Source organism: Pezoporus occidentalis, unplaced genomic scaffold (assembly GCF_034315485.1).
Source record: "Pezoporus occidentalis ecotype Australia unplaced genomic scaffold, CSIRO_AGI_Poc_V1 ctg287, whole genome shotgun sequence".
In the NCBI taxonomy this organism is placed as follows: domain Eukaryota; kingdom Metazoa; phylum Chordata; class Aves; order Psittaciformes; family Psittacidae; genus Pezoporus; species Pezoporus occidentalis.
In genome coordinates this window covers 270,978-293,752 of record NW_026914796.1, presented here as the reverse complement: position 1 = coordinate 293,752, position 22,775 = coordinate 270,978, and the positions used below count along the sequence as shown (strand labels likewise).

The window sequence follows — 22,775 nt, the reverse complement described above, 5'->3', positions numbered from 1 at the left end:
TGAATTCTTTTGCAGAGGATTCTTATCAAAGGGATGTGAGAGAACTGCATTTATTTCCCGAATTAGTTAATCTGGTTTCTCTGCAGAGATACAGACTCCTATTTTGTTTCTTTGGCAATTTTAGAGAGAGGAATCCCTACTGGAAACAGCTGGAGTGAGATGAAACTGTTATATCTGAGAATAGACCTGAGTGCATTCAGATATCCTGCTGGCATGCTAATGACTAACAAGATTTGTATCTTGGAAAGGAGCTAGAGTCACTGATAAGAACTGGTGAGGCTCACTTCTGCTATCAGGCTTTTGTGAGGAGGATTAAAAATGGGTTGGCAGCTCCTCTAACATGCTCTGGGTGGGATATGCAAACAGCTTAAATGTGTCTTTCCTGACGCACACCTTTCATCTCTGTTACTTTATTCTGTGGCAATCCTTCAGGATATTCCAGTATGAGGAGATCGCTGGAGCAAAAAGTTCTAGGCAGCCACCTTAACTGTTCATTGCTACTCATTTTACCAGCCTTCAGATGTCCTATTGAGACCTCAAGAGAGTAGCGTATATACACAGACTATGAACTAGAAGAACAAGTGGGATTCAAAAATTGCTGTTTTCATCCTCACCAATAGAATTGATTTGAAATTTGAAAAGGCAGCAGCAATGCAAGCTAGTATTCCTTTTATCAATTAGCAGATGTCACCAAATGCTAGGAAGAGAGAAAAATCTCGTTCCCTAGAATTTACAGTTTGTGTTTCTGAGCTAAAAATGGCTTAAACCCTTAAACAGCTTTCTGAGAGAAAAGGATGTGACCGTCCCCACAGAATTACTGGACACTTTACTTATCTAAACTGCAGAAGTTCTTTACAAGAAGACTGATCAATTACTTTGAATTTGTGCAGCATCTAGCAGCATGGGACACTACACTTGATCAGAGACCTTAAAAGCGACCAAACCACATGGAAGTTATTTATGTTGTACATATAATCTTGACCAGAGAATGAGATAGGATATGACCTCACAAATGTTCCCACCACATTAATAGCTAACAATGTTTAGACATATGGAGGGGGGGGGGATTATGTAAAAGCTGGGATACTGTGATTAGCAATTACTGAATGTAACATTAATTTCAGCACACAGGGCAAATTAGGAGGTAGGTTTAAGAATAGTACACAGAAAAGGATTTGTTCCTGTAAGGCAAAACACAATATATAATTAAGATCAAGCATTTGTTACTCTAGGCTGTGTCTGCCAGAAAGGAGTGGGCATCCTGTCAAGATTTTCTAAAATGCATGACCTTTGTGTTGCCAATTACTTTCTATTTGGACTATATGTGTTCAAGGTGCTGCCTAATACAGGGAATACAGCACAGAGATAAAACAGTGAACCCAGCTTTAAGCAATGTCTGTCATCTTTATCTCTGGGATTCTAACTACCACTATACTAAGAATGTGTAATACCTGAAATGATTGTCTTTATTTAAAAAATAGGTGGAAGTTTCCTCTCTGTTTCTCAGTTGTGCATGATGCTCCCCAGTTTGATATTCAGCTTGCTCTGCATGCGGAGGTCCCCCATTGTCACCACTGAAGACAAGCACTTCTCTGAGCTACACAGCAAATCTAGTCTGTTTTCTCTACATCCAAAGATCCTGAAAGCATGCAGAAAAAGCAGAAGAAAGACGTACCACAGGGAGCTGAGAGCCGTACTGTATCCCATGAAATGTGAAGAATTCATTGCCAGGAAGTACAAGCATATGTCAGATCTGCAGCCTAAAGCACTTGTTTTTCTTAAGCAGCACACTGATAGCAGCACACTGATTTTTTCAATTTTGGGTTGAGTACCCATTTACTATAAAACTAGCTATATTATTCTAATTTAAAGAGAAATAAGAATCACTCATTTATGATTCTCTCCATATATACTTCAAAACATATATTACTGAAGGAAATCTTGACTCCTGCAAACAACGCATAGTTTATTACCCTAGTTCAGGGGATTCTTTTATATTATTCCATAAGCCTGTTTCAACAATAGAATAGTAAGAAGAATTTGCAGCGTATGGTTACTGTCTTCATTCTTAAAAATTTACACAGTTGTCTGCAGGCTATGTGATCTAAAATATTTCAGGCAAAGAAGCGAATAAAATGAGAAGTCAGTTCTTTCAAAACCACAGACAGAAGGTCACTGCTTTTTCTTTATTTCTGGTTAATGTTCACACAGGTAAAAACTATCAGAGCTTTAAATGGTAGGACAAAAGTATGCACCATAATTCACAGAATAAAAGTCTGTAGCAAATACCAGATTCATGAATAAAAGAAGCCCCTCTCAGTCTCTGTCTGCCTCAGTGACTGTGCTGCTGTTGCCTTAATGACAGCCTCTTCTACAGTGCACATACAATACCATGAAGCAGAAACTCAATATAAGGTACGTAAACACTAACCTCTCTTGTATTTACCAGATAAATATCTCTGACTTTATCAGGTCAGTCTCCCATATTTCAGTGTCCTCTAGTAGAACTCTCAATACACTCCTCCATTAAAAATGAAGGAAACAATTAAAAGAACTAAACAATCGAGCCCACCCTTCTGTTCCTTTGATATTCAGTGCAGTCATGCAACCCTGCACTGTTTATGTTGTTGCTCACATTAGCAAGCCATGTGCAAGTTTAGATACTACTTCTGCTTCCTGTACAATATTGGAACATGGAGCTGAAGTCTACCTTTCATCCGCACTGAAGAACAGTCGTGTCACAGTGATATGAAGTTGACTTTAAAGAGGAAAAATGAAAGAGCATTATAACTGTTTGAAGTTAAGTTCATCAGAAATAACAAGATCACTCTTCCTCTTCTCAAAGTGCTACAAGACTTTTTGTGAAAGTAGTTCAGGATCTTATGTCTGTTCTAATTGTGTCTGTGTCCCCACATATAGTACCAGGACAGTGGTCCGGGACAGTGGTTCAGCACTAGCTCTTCACTGTACCATGCTACATGAGCTAGGTCTTCTCACACATCTTCCTTCCTTCTTACTGACTTGTATAATCCAAATTCGTCTTTGAGAATCAAAAATATGTTTCCAGGAAGTGGTATGGATATAGAACACCAGGCAATAGCTTTGTTGTTTTTAAAACACACACAAAAATGGGTTAATGGAGTAGTTTAAGAACATCCTGACTTTTTTTTCCCCTTCTTTCTTTTCCTTTCATCCTGAACATTAATAGGCCATGTTTTCTCAGCCAGAAACCCCCTGTCTGTTATCCTATACTGTTTTGTGTAAACGCATGTTTAAGGCAATACTACCCTCAGGCTTCTGTCCCATGTTTTCGGGAAGAACACATATGATTCCTCTCTCCACCCCTTTGCTACCAATGTCACAGAGGTAATGACAGCACACAAACAGAGTATTAGTCAGATACACCTCTTTTCTTTATCATATTATCCTCTGGGATAAAACTAATAGCAAAGAAAGGCCTTTAAACATTTGCTGCCTGCCTTGAATACACCTTAAGGGTTGTTGAGAGCATGGGAAGGATGGGAATTGCCAAGGAAAGGAAAGAGATGGAAGAGATTAAAAATTAAGAGGCTGAAAAGGGCAGCGAACAGAGAGGTAGCAGCTCATTCTTACTACATCCATTCATCCATATAACATGACAAAAGGAAGACAGTAAGGCAAATATTCAGCTCATTTATCTTCCATAATTACCTGCATATCCATGCTTTTCAGCAGGAAATACGCGTTATTCCTTTGTACTTACACACACATATTCTGGACTATTTATAGAAATGGCAGTCTTTCTTTGGTGAAAGCCAGTCAGATTTTCTCAATTCCTTTTAGGACTTTTTTTGTTCTTGTATCCACATAATTTTAAGAAGGGAAATCACTGGTTAGTGTAACTGAACATCTGTTCTTGCTGTCTCTATCTGTACAAGAGAACACAATCACTGAAATAAACATAGATGCTTTCTGATATTTTAAAGAGGAAAAAGAAAACAAAAAAAGGTATACTGTAACAGTGTTATCAATGTAGATAGCTTTACTAGAAAAACACAAAGCAAACCAATAAACCCCTAGATTTTTCACTTGAATTATCTGCATTACTTTTGCTAGTCAGTAAAATATTTATTTTACTCACATTTCTGTGTTTGTTTGCTTTGAGGAAAAAAAAAGAGAAAATCCATTTCACATTTTTAGAAGCATCACAAGTATATAGAGATTGCATATATATTCGCAAAACAGAGGGTGGGCACAGCACATCTTTCTTTAAAAACATAGTGACACGTGATTTGCAAAGGAAACTGCATTTACTTTGCTTCATTCACATTTACTGCATTTACATGTGGAAACTGAATTTACTTCAGTAATAAAAAAAAACAACTTTGAAGTATTGCTCCAAAATCAGTATAGGGGAAAAAGGGAAAAAAAAACAAAACAAAACAAAAAAAAACCAAACCAAAACAAAAACCCCCAAAACAAACGCAAAGAAAATACATAGACAACTTTATAATCACTGTAAAGATTGTTAGGGGCAAGTGATCTCAGGAGTACAAATTTATGCACTTAAACTGTGATCTTCTGAGTGCAGTTTAACCACAGAAGCCGCAAAAATAAACGGCAAATAATTTTGAAATAGTGTCTTCTATAGAAGAAATACTAAATAAAAATATCTGAAAACTAATGTCATTCATATGTTAATAAAGATGTGATATTTGTTTATTTTATGTGCTTTAAAGACAAGAGAACATCTGTAACTTGAAGACCAATAATGGGTACTAGATACTTTCTTCTGAAGGATGAGTCTTAACCTACTACCTCGTAATCCATCCCTAAAAATCAAATGAACTTCTGGGAACATATCACTTGTTTGCAAGACCAATATGGTCTTTTAGAGCACTCAGGGATGTGAACTCAATGTACAACGGAGGAAAGTGTTACAATGACGTGCAGCCTGTTTTAATATGGGGAGAGAGGAAAAAGGGCATCAGAAACAAACGTAATAAACCGCACATGCTAGAAGAACACTTTCAGGGGCAGACTTTGATTTCTTTCCCCAAGATAATGTATCTATGCCAAGATGCAACATTGCATCTAGATGTGTTCAGTTGAAGTCGCTGTAGCGCACAGTGAGTTCCTGCTTACTCTGGAACTTTCTGAAGGGCTCAGTCTAACAGCAACTCAGGGAAAATCATAGAGAAAATGCCATTTCAGCATGAGCCAGTAAAATGCCTGAGAAATGAGAGGGGAAAACCGCAAAAATAAAATGGACTTCTTGAATGTGATAATAAAATTCTGCTGATTTTTTTTTTTCCCTGCAGTGGTAAGGCTGTGCCTGTCTGGCTTAGTATTAACAAGTAGATTAAGAACATTGGAAAGGCCACACCAGCTCAAATCAAAGGTCCATCTAGTCTGGATCTCTTTCTTCACAGAGATAGAAAAGCAGAAAGAGTATAAAAGTAGAGCAAATTATATTTTACCAAATAGTATCCCAGAGTTCCAACAACTTAAGACTTAAGGGGTTTGTGAAACAGGATTTTCTAGCTCAAGGATGTATTATGAAGTATAAGCATTAAAAAAAAAAAAAAAATCTCATTTTAGGTTTGTCTAATACCCCTAGTTCCTGTACTGGAAGAGACAACAAGTATTTGCTCTCTATTCACCATCTCAAGGACCATTGGTATTTTATGACTTGTATCCTGTCTCCCCTCAGCCAGCTACTGTGCAGAACAGTGTGCTGCCCTGCTTTTCAAGTTCTCCAATACCTGTCCAGAATTGTAGAGATACTCAAGACAGAAGCAAGTGAAAGTTTTGAAGACTGGCATAATTAATATACTCTACTTCATTCTCTTTTCCCTTCCTGGTAATCCCTAATAATTTGAGGGCACAAAGCATTTTCGAAAAATTTAGATATTAAACTTGCTTTGTGACTCTTGATGATCAGTGGAATATGGAATCTTCACTACATGCTGTTCAGACTGATGCTTCTTGGGTGCAAGAGAAGTATAAGCGTAAGGTGAAGGCCAAATGCAAAATCACCTAGACAGCTTCTTTTTAGGAAAGGAAGAAAAAGGGTTAGAGGAAACACTATAACAGAATCTTGAACAGGTCTAATATTTAGTCAGTTCAAATCTAGAAAACACTAGCCTGTCAACCCCTGAGACTAGCAGCACTCCAGCAAACCAGAGTGCTTGCAGCAGTGTACACCCTAACAGTGTCCACGTCGTAGCTGTTGTGACTGCTCAGGGTAAGTCTCTTTGTTAGAACTTGTGTCTGATTGTTTTCTACTGCCACATCATTCACAGAAATCAGTGAATTTCTGTGTGACTGTGACTGCATCTCAGCCACCAGTCTCATGAGCACAATTCTGTTGTGCGCCTAAAGTCCATGTAGGGGTAAGACCATGAAGTGTCTCCTGTAGTCCTGATTAATTTCTTGGAAGCTGGAGAAGTCATTTGTACATATTACACAAATGGAGGTTTAGGATAAATATGGTTTGATATAGCAGAAAAGCATCTTCTTTCAGGATATAGAAGTTATATAACAGATAGGTACCATACAATTTTATAAAATGCTTGCAAATCAGTAGATAATCTGGAAAATATTCGTGAAATACTCAACTGTTTTTATCTTCTCAAGCTGATCTTCTCAAGCCTTTAGTGGGGGACATGGGGATGAAGAGCAACATCACAGATGCAATGAAAATATGATCAGTAGTTTTTGTGCTCTCTCTAGTGTATCTGGTCTGAAATCATACTGGCTTTCAATAATTTGCTTGGACCTTTCTACATTGTTCATGTTGGGTGGAGGCTTGGGTGACATGGTTTAGTGCAAGGTGTTCCTGCCCGTGGCAGGGGATTGGAACTAGATGATCTTAAGTTACTTTCCAACCGTAAATATTCTATGATTCTAAGTTCCCTCAAACAATAAAGTTTACTATTCTTATATATGTTTTTTTAAGGAACCTGGAAAAACTGACACTGCACTTAGACTGCACTAGTTTCCTAAAGCTGAAATTTTAAGAAAGCACATTATGTATTTTTATATGTTCCGAGTTGTTGTGGTTAGTAATTTATAGGATTTGCATGAATCAGGACTGCAGAAAATGGTCTATAATTTTGATGAATTACTGATGTTTTTCCTGTCCAATTTCTCTCATCAGTGTTACTAGTAACAATCTTTGTTGTGGAAGGGATTGCCGTTGCACAGAAGACACAAGGTACAATTTTGGTTTGATGATTTTCTTTCAAAAAATGTAATGGTTTTCTCATTTTTAAGTATGCAATATAACTGAAAGAAAGTATTTGTGTTCAGATATTAATACTTCTTGAATTACCAATATGAATTCCAGTATTTTCAATTTTCCCTCCATTTACTACTTTTTTTTCCAATTGAACAAAACCATCCAGTCACAAAGAATTTGGAAGTTCACTTACCCAGTTAAAATTCTATGGATTTAGACCTTAGAAGTGGTAAAAAAAGCACCACGGAAATGCATGTTTTCTGTGTCTGACAAGCTTTTCAAATAGTCCACCCACAACCATTTTTGAAGCTTGCTGAGTGGAGAAGGCATCGGTTTCGCAAAACTTATTTTCTTACATGTGGGATTAACCCACTCTTAGGAGAGAAGAATTCCTAGAACTGACACCTACAGAATTTCCCTTAAGAATTTCTGAGGGAGAGACTAAGTTTTCACCCCCATAAATCCAAAACCTGCCAAGATACCAGTGAAAGGTGATATAATTTACTGGAGGCAGCCAAGATCTGTATCAGCATGGACTCCCTCTCAAAGCTGTGCAAATTTAAGCCATTTAAATATAAATAACATTATGAGAGCACCCTGTAAGATTTAGGAAAAATCTAGCAGAAACCACATATCCTGTGTTTTGCTCCAGTTCTGCTGATAAAAAGGAGAAGGGCCAAAGGTACTTGGGAAGAATGTCAGAGATCATACTATTCCCAACTCCTTTCTCTTTGGATAAGAAAATCTGATCTAACAAAGCTCCTGCAAAGGGTCCAGCATGGTGCAGGGGCTTAGTAAACTGCATAATCTCAGTCAAGGACAATATTTCCTTGTACATCCAGAAGAGCTTTCATCTTAAGTGAGACCCTTAGCTACCAGTGCAACCTAGCTATTGCAAGTAATTTCATTAGCTACCATTGTTGCATTTAATGTATTCTACAAATCATAATTTGTTCTGGTTTAAGCATTTTGTATTTAAAAAAAATACTGTAAATAAATGTTTAGCCTAAGGGCCACATATTTCAGTATAATCTGGAATCAGGGCAAAAATAGTAAAAGCTAACAAATATTTTTGATTATATTATTTGTGTAGGAGTAGAGAAGGCATAAGCCGTAAAATAATGCTGGTGTATTGGCAGCCACTCTATTTGACTTAGAAAGAAGAACATCAAAAAGTCTAAACTGGCTTGGGTAAAAAAATAAATAAATAATAAATTTACCCCCTCTCTTTCCTTCCCAAGGATTACTCAACATATTTGATATTCTGAAACTGTGATCTCTCTAAGGTATACCACATCACTAAATTAAACATAAGATTTTCCTTTCTAGAAATTAGCAAGCAGCATAGAAGAGGCATTTCAACCAAAGTAAATTACTTTCTTCTTTCATAGGATATGGGTTATATCAGTGTTTTACTTTTTTGCAAAATCAAACTTGCATGTTTGCAGGAGAAATTTATTTGATCATTTTTTTTTTCCACTTAAGGTGGGCAAAATATTGGCATGAATCGTATTCCTCCCACTCAGTGTGACAACTGGGTAAGGACAAGTAATGGAGGACATTTTGCTTCACCAAACTACCCTAATGTGTACCCACCAAATCAAGAGTGCATCTATATCTTAGAAGGTACATGCTGTCTTTCTCTTTTGTTGTGTTGTAATCTTACTGTTCATTGGATAATCTTGAACTGTTAAAACTGTGTCATCTTACTATACTGTCAAGTACCATATAGCCATATTGGTAAAATAATCAATTCTTCAGTCATTTGGTTAAACAAGAAACTGAATTTGCTCTCTGAACTAATAACAACAGATTAATAGAAAATGCAGTCATTCAGGAATTAGCTGTATAGAATAATACATACACTCACAGCCAGAAAAAGGAGTGTCAGATCTACTGTAATGTATGAAGACACAGAACTACTGAAATTAAAACTGTAGCTTGTTATCTTAATATCACTTCCAATATTGCAGATAATAAAAAGCAAAAAATGCATGAAGACTGTCTTCAGCATTTACGAGACCTTATCCTATTATTCAAAGTGTATCCCACAAGAAGAAAATCTTTATACTGCCCTTTATTAATGAAAACAACACATCTGACTGCCATGGAGCTGTACTAAAAATACGGAGATTTGTTAGCACTGTGGAAGTCACTACTGAAATAATGTGATGAGGACAAAGAAAAAATTAATTAATTAGAATAAAACCACATTCCAATGAAATATCTTGGGTAAAGGCTGCAAGACTTGGGACACACTAATTATTTTTTCCTCTTACTAGAATACATCCAAAACCCACTGAAGTTAGCTAAAAACATTAGCTGGCTTAATGATCAGATTCATAGCAATTAACTGAAATATTTCAAGCAACATGTTTCAGTGAGGTTTTATATGTACAGTATAGTAGTGGTTGACAGACCCTCAGTTTTTTGCTTCTATGCATGCACATCTGAAGTTCTGCATCTTTCCTGCCGGTGAAAGCATGGGGGGCAGATGTGTCCAGCTTCAGCATCGGCACGTATCAGATTGACTGCTGGATCTCCCTGATGCGAGGCAGTTTCCATGAGGCATAAAGCCTCACAGTCCTTATACAGAGACATGGTTACTTGAGTGAGACCAAGGTCTTCCACAATTTCTAGCTAAAATATTCCTGTAGACCTATGCCAGTATGTGCAGCTACAAATGTTTTTAACTCATGTATAAGGTCTAAACAAAGTTTTGCAGACATACAAGTAAATCGTTTTTTGCATTCAGAAGCCACACAGCATGTGGTTCTTTAATGCTGTCATTCCAGGTAACCAGTTAGCATCTGAAAGTTCATGTAGTTTAATAGATGACAAGAACAAGAAACACTTAAGCCATTCATACAATATAAAGTCACAGTTCTGAACTACAGATGCGAAAATCTGGTCACAAGGTGGCCATAGCTGCATCTCCCCAGGACTGAGGGATCCAAGTCCTGATGCTAGACTGCCACTGGTTCAGAGTTAGTAGTTACCTGCATATTAATAATGTATATGAAGCATTTACACTTCTCTGAATATTCTAATAAAAGATATCGCCTGCCAAAGTATCTCCAGATTTAGGTTTAATGGTTTGGAAATGTACCAGTAAGTAGTTATTCATATTTATTTCTTTTCCATTCTTTTCTGTATCCCTCAATGTTTTGTCCTTTTTTAATATACTTTGCTTTCACAGAATGCTGATTTTAATTTTTATTTAATATTAAACCCTGTCTGAATACTTTTGCATATATGTTAGTATCTGTTACATGTACTGAATTCAATGTATCTTATTTCTGAATTTTCAACAATAAAGATCAGCAAGCAAAAATAATTCCTTTAAAAAAGATCTCTGACACAGTAATTTTTTTTATTATTATTAAAGCATATCTGAGGTTTTGTAGCTGGAGGCCTGTCTGTTCATTATTTCATGTCTTCATTTGTTTTTTATGTAGATCTTCATTTAATCTTTTGCTTGATTTTTTATGTCTAGCTGCTCCACGACAGAGAATTGAGTTGACCTTTGATGAACCTTATTACATAGAACCTTCATTTGAATGTCGCTTTGATCATCTGGAGGTTCGAGATGGACCCTTCGGTTTCTCCCCTCTCATTAATCGTTACTGTGGTCTGAAAAGTCCGACACTAATTAGATCAACAGGGAGATTTATGTGGATCAAGTTTACTTCTGATGAGGAGCTGGAAGGAAAGGGATTTCAAGCAAAGTACTCATTTATACCAGGTAAAGGTGCCTAACATTCTGACCGATTTAATGACTGTCCCCTCCCATGGAATTCTGTGATGTGTTTATGCTGGCAGTCTAGAGTTGTGTATTTCATCCTAAGTGCTTATGAAAGCAAAGTGACAATGCAGTAGTTACAGACTCAATCTTGCTAATCCTACAGCGTACTGAACTAAAACCACTTTTGAAAATTGACTGAAGGAAATTGCAGGTCTACAGTTTGCTAGAGAAGAAGTCAGTTGGTCTTGTTTGTGCTGAAGGCTTTACCAACTTCCCTCTTTGCTACTACTCTAACTTGTACCAGTACTTCACCAGTGTTAGTAATGGAAAGAGCATTTATGTAGACAAATAGCTGACGTTTCCAACAACCTATGATCCAAGAATATAAGATACTATGACAAAAACACCTGAAGCACATCTACAGTAGCACTTCCAGCCATATGCAAAGCATTTTAAATCTCCATTCTGAAAAGCCAGAGGAAATACCTACACAGTCCAAGCATCAGCTCCCAGTATAACTAGATTCTCTCAACTCACAGGCTCAGACAACAGACTTGTTCTTTGCTTAAAGTACTGTGTAGTTTACAGGGTATGGAGGAGAAGATAATATGCTGACAGTGTCTTTATTAAAACAAAAGTACATCTGCTCTATGGGGCCACTTAAAACTGGCAGGACATTCTTTTTATGGGAAAATTTGACCTGGTGTCCTTGTGCAATGCTTGACTGCTGTACTTCATAAATCCTACATGTGTAGTTATCAGCATTTTGTTGTCCTATGGGACAAAAGACAGTATACAAATGTCAGCTTTAATACTACTATAAATGTATACACAGACATAACTTTTTAATGTCACCTTTACTCAACTGGTCTTTACTCCCACAGCACATGAAAACACTGTACGTGATTATGTCTTACTGCTCATAGAACTGTGTACTTTACTAGGGATTTAGACTTGGAAACACTTCAGATTAAGAAGACCACTGAGAGTCCACTGAGAGTAACACACTAAAATGTTTTCATAGGGTCAGTACTTAAGCATTTTGTTAAGTTCATTTCCAAAGCCATTTCATTAGCATCACTGTCAAAACTAACTTAGCCTAGTTCCAGGCTAGAACTTAAAATATACTGTATATTATTTTTGCAATAGATTGTAGCAACTGAAGGCCCAATTTATTATTTTTTTCCTTTTCTTTTCTCTACATCTGCATGGAATGTGGTAAAATATTTTGGGATTGTACAAATGGAAGGGGACATGCACATACATATCATCCCCCCCCCCAGTTCAAAAAAAAAGTTAAAATTTTCAGTGAAAAGTTCAGAATGTAACGTAGGAACAATGTACCGAATAGTGATAGTTCTGTTATGCTGGAAATCTGTGCTGTCAGTATAGCATTACGTTATTCAGATCAGGTCAATCTTTGTGGAATAATGTTCTCAAAAAAAAAAAAAAATCTGTAGCCTGCAATCAATTCAGTAAACAATTTTTATTGTGATATAGTAATAGACGTAATCTTTAGCTTATACTAAAACTTGAAGTGATTCTCAAGCACGTATAGCCCATATGATTCATGACTTCTTTCTTTTACAGATCCTGACTTCACTTACCTAGGAGGTATTTTAAATCCCATCCCAGGTCTAGTATTACAGTAGCAATTTCTTTATACATTAAATTTTAAATTAATAACATTCTGTATTTGACTGCAAAGTATATCTTCTCCCTAGACTGCCAGTTTGAGCTCTCAGGAGCTGATGGAATAGTACGTTCTAGTCAAGTAGAACAGGAAGGAAAAACAAAACCGGGACAAGCAGTTGACTGCATATGGACAATTAAAGCTACTCCAAATGCTAAGGTGGGCTTCATTCATATCATTCAACATATAATGAGTTTCCAAGTCGTTAGTAACAGGTAATAGTCACTAGCTGTGATTTGCATAATGTTTCACTTTCAGTGAAACAAATTACTTATCAGTACCTTAGGAAATCCAGATAGAGGATTGCTCCTGAAATTAAATTTATAGAACAAGTCCACAGTCTTGTCTTCCTATTATTTGAAACTTAAAATACAAAATAACGAGACGCTGTTCAAGCAACAATTTCCAAGGGCGTTTGACTTGTACTCTGGTTTTATTGGAATATGGCAGGCAAAGATGCTAGCTATCAGCTTTGATAAATTTCCTTAAATCTTGATGCTACATTTAAAAATTTTGCCTCCAGCATTTCTATTGGAAAATTTGGTTTTATTCAAAGTCGGAAGAACACGTACCTGCTTCTCCCAAGTGTAATTCACAATCCAGCACCTTAAACCTCACTTTCAGCAGTAGCTTTAGCTAAAATGAAAAGCTCTAGCTGGAAGCAGCTGATGAATTGTCACTCCTTCTTTTCTGACTTAGCTATAGGATCACACCCTCTTAAAATGACACAATAAAATTTGCTAGAGCTTTTCTGCCCAAGCCCTAAAGGGGCATAGTAGCTGTTCAAGCCAAAAGTCAGCATACATTACCTGGGTGCCTTGTGTTTGTGATTGTGCCTACAGAACTAGAGACTGCTTAGGAAAGCACCACTATCATGCTCATTAAAAACAACTTGAGCTTTATTGTTAGGGAGAAGGATAAAATTCTGTTCATAATTCCAAATATAGCCTGTGCAACAAAAAACAATAGCTATGTGTTTCAGAGACATAGAATGGTTAATATAATTTAGGAGTTGCACTGAAGAATACATACTGTTTTCTCCATATAGTATACACATTTTTCATTTTGCTCCTGTATGTGTGTTAAAGCACGTATCTCTGCTTGTATGTACATAAAAATTAAAAAATATTTCGAAGCAGTAGCTGCCAAGATGACAAACCTACTCTATGCCTTCTTATGTACCCCTAATGGTTAACTAACCAGTCCTGTTAACCAACTTCCAAATTAAAAGTTCAAAACCAGTAACCTAAAAGATGGTAGTAAGAGGACAAGACACGAAAGAAACTAAAACTTTATTAATATATTTGAGCCTTTGAGGAAGTGACTCAACTCCCAGGAGCCCTACGCTAGTCTAATTAATAGTAGCAGTTCTTCCAGAAACAATAATAAAATCATTTTCACCCTACATTGCCACTTGAGTGCACCAGGTCTTATGCCTAAGTATTTTAATAAATTACTGAATGTTGCCAGAAGGCAGAGTTATAGTTTGGTCAGTCCTGCGATTAGATCAGCATCCTAAATTACAGACCTAAAACATTATAGAAAAATAACTCTTAGTATTCTGAGAGTAGCTTCTTAAGCTTCAATTCTGGCAGAATTATGATGATAAGATCCATTTGATCTGATATGATGCAGTCTCTTGAGAAAAATAAACATAGACATTTTTAATTTCCTCAATTTGATTTTGTAATGAAAGTAAATTTTTAAAACTGACACAACTGCAGCAATGAAAGGACTTTTGAAATCTGTGTAACAGATGTTTACACATACAGAGAATAGTTCTACTAAAAGTGTCCTAGTTTATTTTTAACTTCCCTTGTAGTTTCACACCAGATACATGAAGTCAATCATTAAATGAAAATACCATCTCTCAGCTCATATGCTAGCACTTAACAGTTCACACCTATGTTTGTGAGATAAGACCTCAGTGGAAGACAGGTTCTCAATGCAGGTGAGAACAAAGACAGCAGGAGTAAAAAAAAAAAACTGAAGAAAAAATGTATACTGAAAAATAACACAATAGTGAGATGAAGCATGAGATAATATGACACAAGCTGCACCTGTTAATAGAGTGCAAGGGGAGACAGAGCTGGCAACCTGCCTCTGGAAAACATTGGAAAGGAGAAGTCAGGATGTGCAAGTATTGCCTTTTCCTGTGCTCACTATTTTACCATGTTTTCAATACAGCTTGTTAAGTGTGTTTTTGGGGGGGGAATATTTTTTTATTTCGCCACACAAAGTTCGTTGGTTTTGTGTTAGTGAATTCTTTACAATTCTGTTTCAAAAGGCTTTGGCTGTAGCTGAGGTTGTAAGGGAGATACAGCAAAAGGGCAGGAAAAATAGGTAATATGAAAGTTGTAAGCATAGTATTAATCGCCCTTCCCAGATCTTTGCACGCGAAGCCAAGCCATCAATCTACTGTTGCCTTCCCTGCTTCACAAGCAAAACAAGAGCTGGAGATTTTTGTCATTAGGCAGATGCATGAAAAAGCATACTGCCCAAAAGGTCCTTAGAGCCTGTAATAGCATAATAGCAGCCTGAGAGGTAGTTGTAGGCTGTACTCACTCAAAATACATCCGGTCCACGCCTTATCTGAGAAGCATGCTGAAGCGGAGAAGTATCTCTTCTCCCACAGAGCAGGAGATCTCTGCTTTCACCTGGATATATTTCTTCTCTGTCAAAATAATGGCTATCTGAGGAATTTTTGAAGTTTAAGGATGACCTTTGCAGCATGTCTAGGTGACAGAGTTACACGGTTCATTTAACTTCCCCTAGAATTTTGAGAATCCCAATACAACCATTCCGGAGATTAAAAAAGCCTGTGATTTTTCATGTAATTCTACCTGAATTACAATCTTGCATAAGTTTCTTGCTCCAGCAAAATAAATTGTTTATTTTCCAAGTGCCACGTTGGTCTTCCAGTTTCCTTGCTGCATGTGTTCTAACACATACACTGCCCTCTCTTGAATCAGATTCCTGCTTTTAGAGGAATTAAGAGTGGTTTAGCTTATTAGCACATCCTAGATAGACAGCCTTTACTTTTCTTCTGCTTCCATTTTTATTCAAATGACTCCTGACTTCATGGCTTGTGTCTTCCATAACAGTGCTATGGTTCAGTAATTAGCTTTCATTCTGAAGCAACAAATTTTAACTTCCGTGATTTTTCTTCAGAGCCTTTCTGACTAAACTCCTTCCCTCATATTTTAACATTGTTGTTAGGAATTAAAAAAGAAGAAAGGAGAACAGTCAAAATACCATTAAAATTATTTCAGCACATTTATGTGTTTCTCATATCTCTTCTAAAGTAATCGGCTGCGCATGTAACAGAGCTCTTTAGGGCTTTCTTCAGCAAGTGTGTTGGTTTTTACCTTTTTTTTTCCCCCCAAGGGGACTAGAAATATTATCAGAGTAAATTATTAAGTAAACATTGTTTTGGGGAGGGTTGAAGCAAAACAGACGCTTAAACTTCAAGTAATACTCCACATTTACATTTAATGTGAAAATGTAAGCTTAAAAGTGCTGTGCATTGGGAGTTAGACGTGTTTAGGGGGACACAACATCTCCAAGATTTGCTAAGAAAGACTGTCTTTTCTGTATTACTTTTACCAGAGACATTAATTTTTCTTTTCTAACAGATTTATATGCGATTTCTCGACTATCAAATGGAGCATTCAAATGAATGCAAAAGAAACTTTGTTGCTGTGTATGATGGAAGTAGTTCTATTGAAAACCTGAAGGCAAAATTCTGCAGTACTGTAGCAAATGATGTCATGCTGCAGACTGGGACAGGTGTGGTGCGGATGTGGGCAGACGAAGGCAGTAGGCTAAGCAGATTCAGAATGCTATTCACTTCATTTGTGGATCGTAAGTAGATTTTAAAGTGTCTGTTCTCCCTAGTACTTCAGGAATTTCAGGAAAAGCATCAGCTATCTATTATGCAACAGGAACACATGAAAAGATTGTTTCCTTTTCCTTCATGTACTGGCATCTAAATTAAATACTTGCTTTATTATAGTTAAAAGCATGGTTCCTGAAGAAAGGCTTTCCTTCACTCTTAGAAGGTTTATTTTTCATTTTAAGTCAGTAATAATAAAGCCTTAGGCTATGTCTTTCTCACAAAGAGTTATACAAATGAGCACAGACTTACTTTAAAAAGACAGCAGTGTGACTTAAGTGTGCTGTCCCACTAGCCCTCATCTCACAGTTCCCTGCCAGCTGCCACAACAGGCTTTTCTCAAGCCCACACAGGATGTTTAGAAGGCTAGGGAACACATGTAACCCCACAGTGTCTGGAATTACCTCCAGTTTCAGATCTGGAAGTACATGCACTCCAGCTACACCTAAGCTGCTACCTCCTTCTCAGCTGCACCTGACTTGGAGCAATCCCACATGTGCTCCCTTAGCAAAGTCTAGTTGTGTTGCACAACCATGAATAAGCAGTTAAATTCAAACTATTTAAAAAGGTTATATTAAAAGCAGAGCTGTAAATGCAAACTGGATTTCTGTTTGGATCTGACAGCCTGGGGTGGAGATAGATAGTCTTTATTCCCATTGTAAATGAATATGTTTCTTAAAAGTGTGCTTTTTGTGAGATCTTTAAAGTGCTTTCTCTCTGATCTGCCTAGAATATATTGCCTCTCATGTTTACAAAGGACAACATCATCCATATTGCAGAACCTGAAAATAAGTGGCATCTTCAGGACTAAAGTAGAATAAGTTCAGAACTGCAGAGCAGATCTGTAATGCATGGAGAGAGCTGAATAAAACTTATCTGCCATTTCAGGAAATCAGACCTATGCTTATGCCAAAGGTTTTCAAAAGGCTCTGCTTGAAGAATAAGTAGTACAGATCTGCTCTCAAAGAAATACCTTTTTTGACAAAACTAACATATCTGTGGCTTGTCCTGAAAGGGACGCTGGTCACCACCTTGCAAAAAAGTTTAGGCTATAGGTAACAAGTGCATTTTATATTCTGTTCCATAAAACAGTAAAATTTTAACACAAGCTAAAAGTTAGACTTTAGAGACTTAAGAGAAATAGCTAATTGCTTGTGTTGCCTAGATGGAGTAATAAACAATTTCATGGCTCAAACTAGTCTATTGTTTAAGCTACAAGAGGCAATTTAATAACAGATATTGCGCTAAAAACTGGTGCTTACTGCAATTCATAACTTGCAAATTTGAGAACTGCTTTTCCAGTAGCATTTCTGTCCATATAATTATTGATATTAGTGGTAGTGCAAGTTAATCCAGCTTTCAATCTAGAAAATGCTATGAACTTTGCCAGGGAAATTATCCGTTTATATTACAAATGCTGGAGTGGGGTTGGGTTTTTCTTCTGTTGAAGTTTTGGGGGTTCTTTTTGTAGGTTTGATTGTTTTTTTTTTGAGTGCAAGAGGTTGAAACATTAACTACTCCTAAAGCTAGATAACTTTGCCAATGTACAATTTTAATGCAACTCAAATGTCACTGGGAGAAGAAAACCTGAAAAGGTATGTGTTTTTTTTTTTTATTTATGTTCTAACTTGAGATACCATCTTTATTGGATAGGGTAATTGAAAGGTATGTGTCTGAAAAATGTTTCATGTATTTTTAAATTATCCAGTGATAAGCAATTTTTCTAACTGAGAAAAAAAATGAATCTTTGCTTATTTTCAGGTCAGTAGGCTATTTTTCTTTTCTACTTTACTAATGATTTGTAATTATATGAAGCTAACCATGAAAAACAATATTTCTTAAATGATTTACATAAATGAACTAATTGTGCGTGACAGTCACCTAACACACACCTAGTGCTGTTTGCAGATTTGACTAATTCAGCTAATAGAAATGTTAAAAATCCATGTATTTGATTTGTGGTTCAATTCAGTACATGAATAATGCTAGATACAAAGAACACTGTGAACACTGCATCAGTCTTAGGCAGCTGTTATGAGCTCAGCTATGTCCTTGAAGCCCTGGAATGGAACCAGTCAGCCCTTGTGACTTTTAGATTTAGTAATCCCCTGATAAACAAAAGGAAAATCAAGTCTGTTTCTCCTATCTTTATGAACCTGTGAAAAAAGCTATACCCAAAAATGTCAAGGAGACTACACAGAAATGTAAAATAGAGACTGTGCTGGCATATGGAGAAGCAGCAACAGAATGCATCATCCAAATATATGAAACAAAGGAAATGTGTCATACATCATAATTTTTCCTCTGCCTCCAAAAGAACTACAACTTGATACAGATCTATACTGGAACACCAGCAAATACACATGGATCCATGACAACCACTCTGGACACAAATTTCACAGATCCACCTTTATGTCAGTCAGGAATACTTCAGTAGGCGTTATGGCCTATTGCATACATAGCCTTTTTAAGCTATTCTGTTTACATGATGAGCCTATTTATCCTTTTACAAAGTAAAACCTGTGCAACCTTTCTTTCCAAATTCAGGAGAACCTACCTACTCCTTTTTCTGTCACTGAGGCTCTGAAGCCTCATAGAAGGAGTGAGAAGTGCTTTATTCAGGATTAGTCACCCTCCTCTGATGCACTCTTTGGGTTTTGTATTGTTTTTCAGAGAATCCAGACTGCTCAAGAGTAAATTCTTCCTATGAAATCAGAAAGAATATCTATCTACCATATATCTTTAATGTACAACTGACTTCACTCATAATAGACATTTATATAATAAAAAATACCACATTACAAAGACAAAGAGAAAATCAATTTTTTGAATAGTGCCCACAATTCATAAAGAATTCCCCACACATATTAAGTAACATGCTGAAAAGAATTATTACTATTTTTTAATTATTTTTTTTTATGTAAAGGAGCTATACCAAATGTTCACAGAAACATAAAATCTTTAGGGCAACTTTCTAGTTAATTTATTTCTACAAATTTCTAACTATATAGAGAGAAATAGATAAAAAGGTAAACTGTACTCTCACAATCCCTGCATTAGCTCTAACAGGAGGATGTAGGAGCTTTGATTCACAAGCAAGAATGACTTAGATGCCTCCAGTTATTGAAATCTCGTGCAATTACTGAAACAGTCCTCCACAAGCTGAAATCTGATTTGCCTTAAGATATTAATGGGCTCTAAAATGCATATATTCATGAACTGCTTCACAACATCTGCATGGCAGATGCACAGCAGACTGAATAAATACATAACTGGGGATGAACATACGATTTTTAAGTATTTAAAGGCAAGTATTTTAAAGCAAAGTATTAAAGTATTATTTTAAAGGCAAGTATTAAAGCCTTCTTCCATTATCTGTGGTATGTGACTATCTGCTACTCATTTTGAGCAAGAATTTTTTTTGTAGCATTGATAATGCCCTTGCCAGAAATCATATGACAGGAGTAGATCGTCCAATAATTAGTGATTTGCAAGAAAAGTGTTAAAAAAGGGATTAAAAATGAGTATGCATGTTTAAAAAAATTCAAACAAACAAAAAACCCACAACAACAAAAAAAAAACCAACAAAACACCACAGGAATTTACTAGTTCTATTGCTGTGCGTTGATTACTGAAAATTCCTGATGTTTTCTTTCTCTTCTCTTCTGCAGCTCCCTGCTCAGGCAACACTTACTTCTGCCATAGCAACATGTGCATCAATAATTCTTTAGTGTGCAATGGCATTCAGAACTGTGCATACCCTTGGGACGAAAATCACTGCAGAGGTGAATATTATCCAAAGTATAGCCTTTGTCAGCTAGGCTGGTCAGTTTGCCCTTCAGGAAAGTCATGAAATCACTTTTTCCTGGAAATATGCTGAAGACAGCTATTCTACTAATCTCAGAAAGTTGTTCCAAATGTTTTGTTTAAACTCAGGAGACGTGCAGGCATCTTGAATATTGATCCTGCTGCTTTGTATTACTTCATCTTCAGCATAAAGTATCTTATTTTAAAAGGATGTTGGCTTGATAGGAAATAGAATTTAGTATTTGCCATGTTGCAACCTATCCATTTCTGAACTTTAAATGAAGCCAAGATTGTAGGGACAGGTAATATCTTTTAGAGAAAAAAATACAGAGCTTGAAAAAGACAGACAAGCCTTCAAGCATAAAAACCCTGTCTCAAGCAACAGTCTTCAAAGAGAAAAACAATTTTAAAACACTTGTTTTAAATTGTTAATCGCAGGATATCTCAGAGTAAATGCAGCTGCTGCATATGGTGTGAGAACAGGTAGGAAGAATTGTTTAGGAAGCAGGAGTGATCTTTTATGGAAAATGGACAGATGTAAATCACTGCTTTTAGAATACGGGTAACAGGAGTAGTGTTTAAATCATCACAGCTACAGGAAAAATGTGTCTCAGTATCAGGTTTTGTAGGAGAAATTCTCATGAGGAAACCTATTCTGCTAAACTGCAAATATGTTCATCTGTGCTGCAACAATCACTGAATTTTCAGAGTTGAAACAAAATAAATTTAAAGTCAACAGTTTCTCGTGGTAAAAGAAAGCAAGAAAAGAGCACATGTGAACAGGGTTGTTTGCTGGTTTGGGGATTTTTTTTTACAAAGAATGGCATAAATAGGTCTGCACACATAACTCCAGAAACATTTAAATACTAACTCCATTTCAAAGAGAAATCGACCCTGAAGGAAGGGTCAAAACCTTCTTTACAGAAAATCTTGAAATCAGATGGCTTTTCAACACACGAATCCTGCTTAAATATTTAGTAAATATGTCTTAAAAACCTTACTTTGAAATTTCATTTGGGGCAAACAAAAAAATACGCATCACTAATAAATACTCAAATGCAATGTATATTCTGGAAGCTTTCCAGTTAACAAAGCTGATCCATAACTCCCAAGTTTTCAATGTAAAAGTGAGCTCCTCCAAACAATGCTTAGCTTTGTTAATATTCATTATTCCCTCTAAAGTGCAATTTCCAGATCTCTTTCCTATCTTTACCAACCATTTTCTAGAATCTTGCCTGGAATCCATACTTCACTCACATACTGCAGTATTTAAAAAATGAATTCCATTAAGACCGTGTCACAGCATGAAGAAAATGTCTTTCGCAGTATTTGCAAATTACTGTATATGGTGCTGAATAACCTACCATGCTTTGTGCTGAATACAGTCTAAATTCTGCTGTAATACTTGCACAGCAAATAATGAAGAGACAGCTGAAGACTGGAGCTGTATTGCCAGCGTAGGCAGACTGAAGAGAGGCTGCTGTAACCGAATAAGCAATATCTAGCCTTAAAAAGAAACTTCTCACAGTTGTGTAAAATTTCTGCCAGCACCCAGAGTTCTCATGTAGTCCATACTGATAGCTAACAAAACCTGAGCATATTGTGAACTAAGCCAAGTGGCACAAAAATTGATAGGAAAGTCAGTTGTGTGCTATTTATTTAAACAGGCTGAAGAAGACATTGCCTTTTGCGTGACAACTTTTTCACCAGAGAATTAAGAAACTTAGACACAGATGAGAAAACTGCCTTAGTGCATTCATACCTCCCACAGTGTACGGTAACACTGAGATCTAAGCTAGGCATGTTTAAACCATGACAGCAGGAGAAGGGACATATCCTCCTTCATGTTAAAGATACAAGTGTAACTCAGAGTAGACAGTCAATGCTCTGAAGTAGAACTGTATTTCAGACATAATTTCTTACTAGCCAACTCCTTGGGAGTCTGTTTAGTATACAGATTGTTTCAAACAGTATAGGGTGGTACAGACTCTCTCCAAGCACTGTGTGCAGAGTACTTAGGTGCATACCAGGAGCCAGGTATCTGACCATAGTGTGCAACATTTAGGCTACTGTATTTTCTTCTACATAGTCTTAAATGCTTTCCTCCCCCAGAAGAGGACGTTGCAGAGTCTCAGTATAGAATTCTATAAAGTCCCCTAGGACAATCATAGAATCACAGATTGGTTTGGGTTGGAAGGGACCTTAAAGCTCATCCACTTCCAATCCCCTGCAGTAGGGGGCTGCAGGGCACTTTCTGCTGGACCTGGTTGCTCAAGGCCTGTCCAACCTGGACTTGAACACTGCCAGACAAGTACATTTACAGAACTGAAATCCAACTGGAAAAATTTAATCTTCAAATACAAATTTTTAGTATGAAAACCATCTTGTTCTGATGCTGCCATGTTGTGTGTTT

At 36.6% G+C, this 22,775-nt stretch overlaps 1 protein-coding gene across 4 annotated transcripts in view; it reads left to right on the top strand.

Moving 5' to 3' along the window:
- The window catches only part of NETO2 (neuropilin and tolloid like 2), a 31,215-nt gene that overhangs the window by 5,172 nt on the left and 3,268 nt on the right, over positions 1-22,775 (top strand). The window contains exons 2-8 of one of the 4 annotated variants that reach the window (XM_062626026.1): positions 7,142-7,198; positions 8,708-8,848; positions 10,719-10,967; positions 12,558-12,602; positions 12,692-12,819; positions 16,296-16,524; positions 20,227-20,340. In XM_062626026.1, the coding sequence (XP_062482010.1) occupies positions 7,142-7,198; positions 8,708-8,848; positions 10,719-10,967; positions 12,558-12,602; positions 12,692-12,819; positions 16,296-16,524; positions 20,227-20,340 (963 nt within the window). The remainder of the gene's footprint in view (positions 1-7,141; positions 7,199-8,707; positions 8,849-10,718; positions 10,968-12,557; positions 12,603-12,691; positions 12,820-16,295; positions 16,525-20,226; positions 20,341-22,775) is intronic. The other 3 variants (XM_062626027.1, XM_062626028.1, XM_062626030.1) reach the window with 3 other exon arrangements.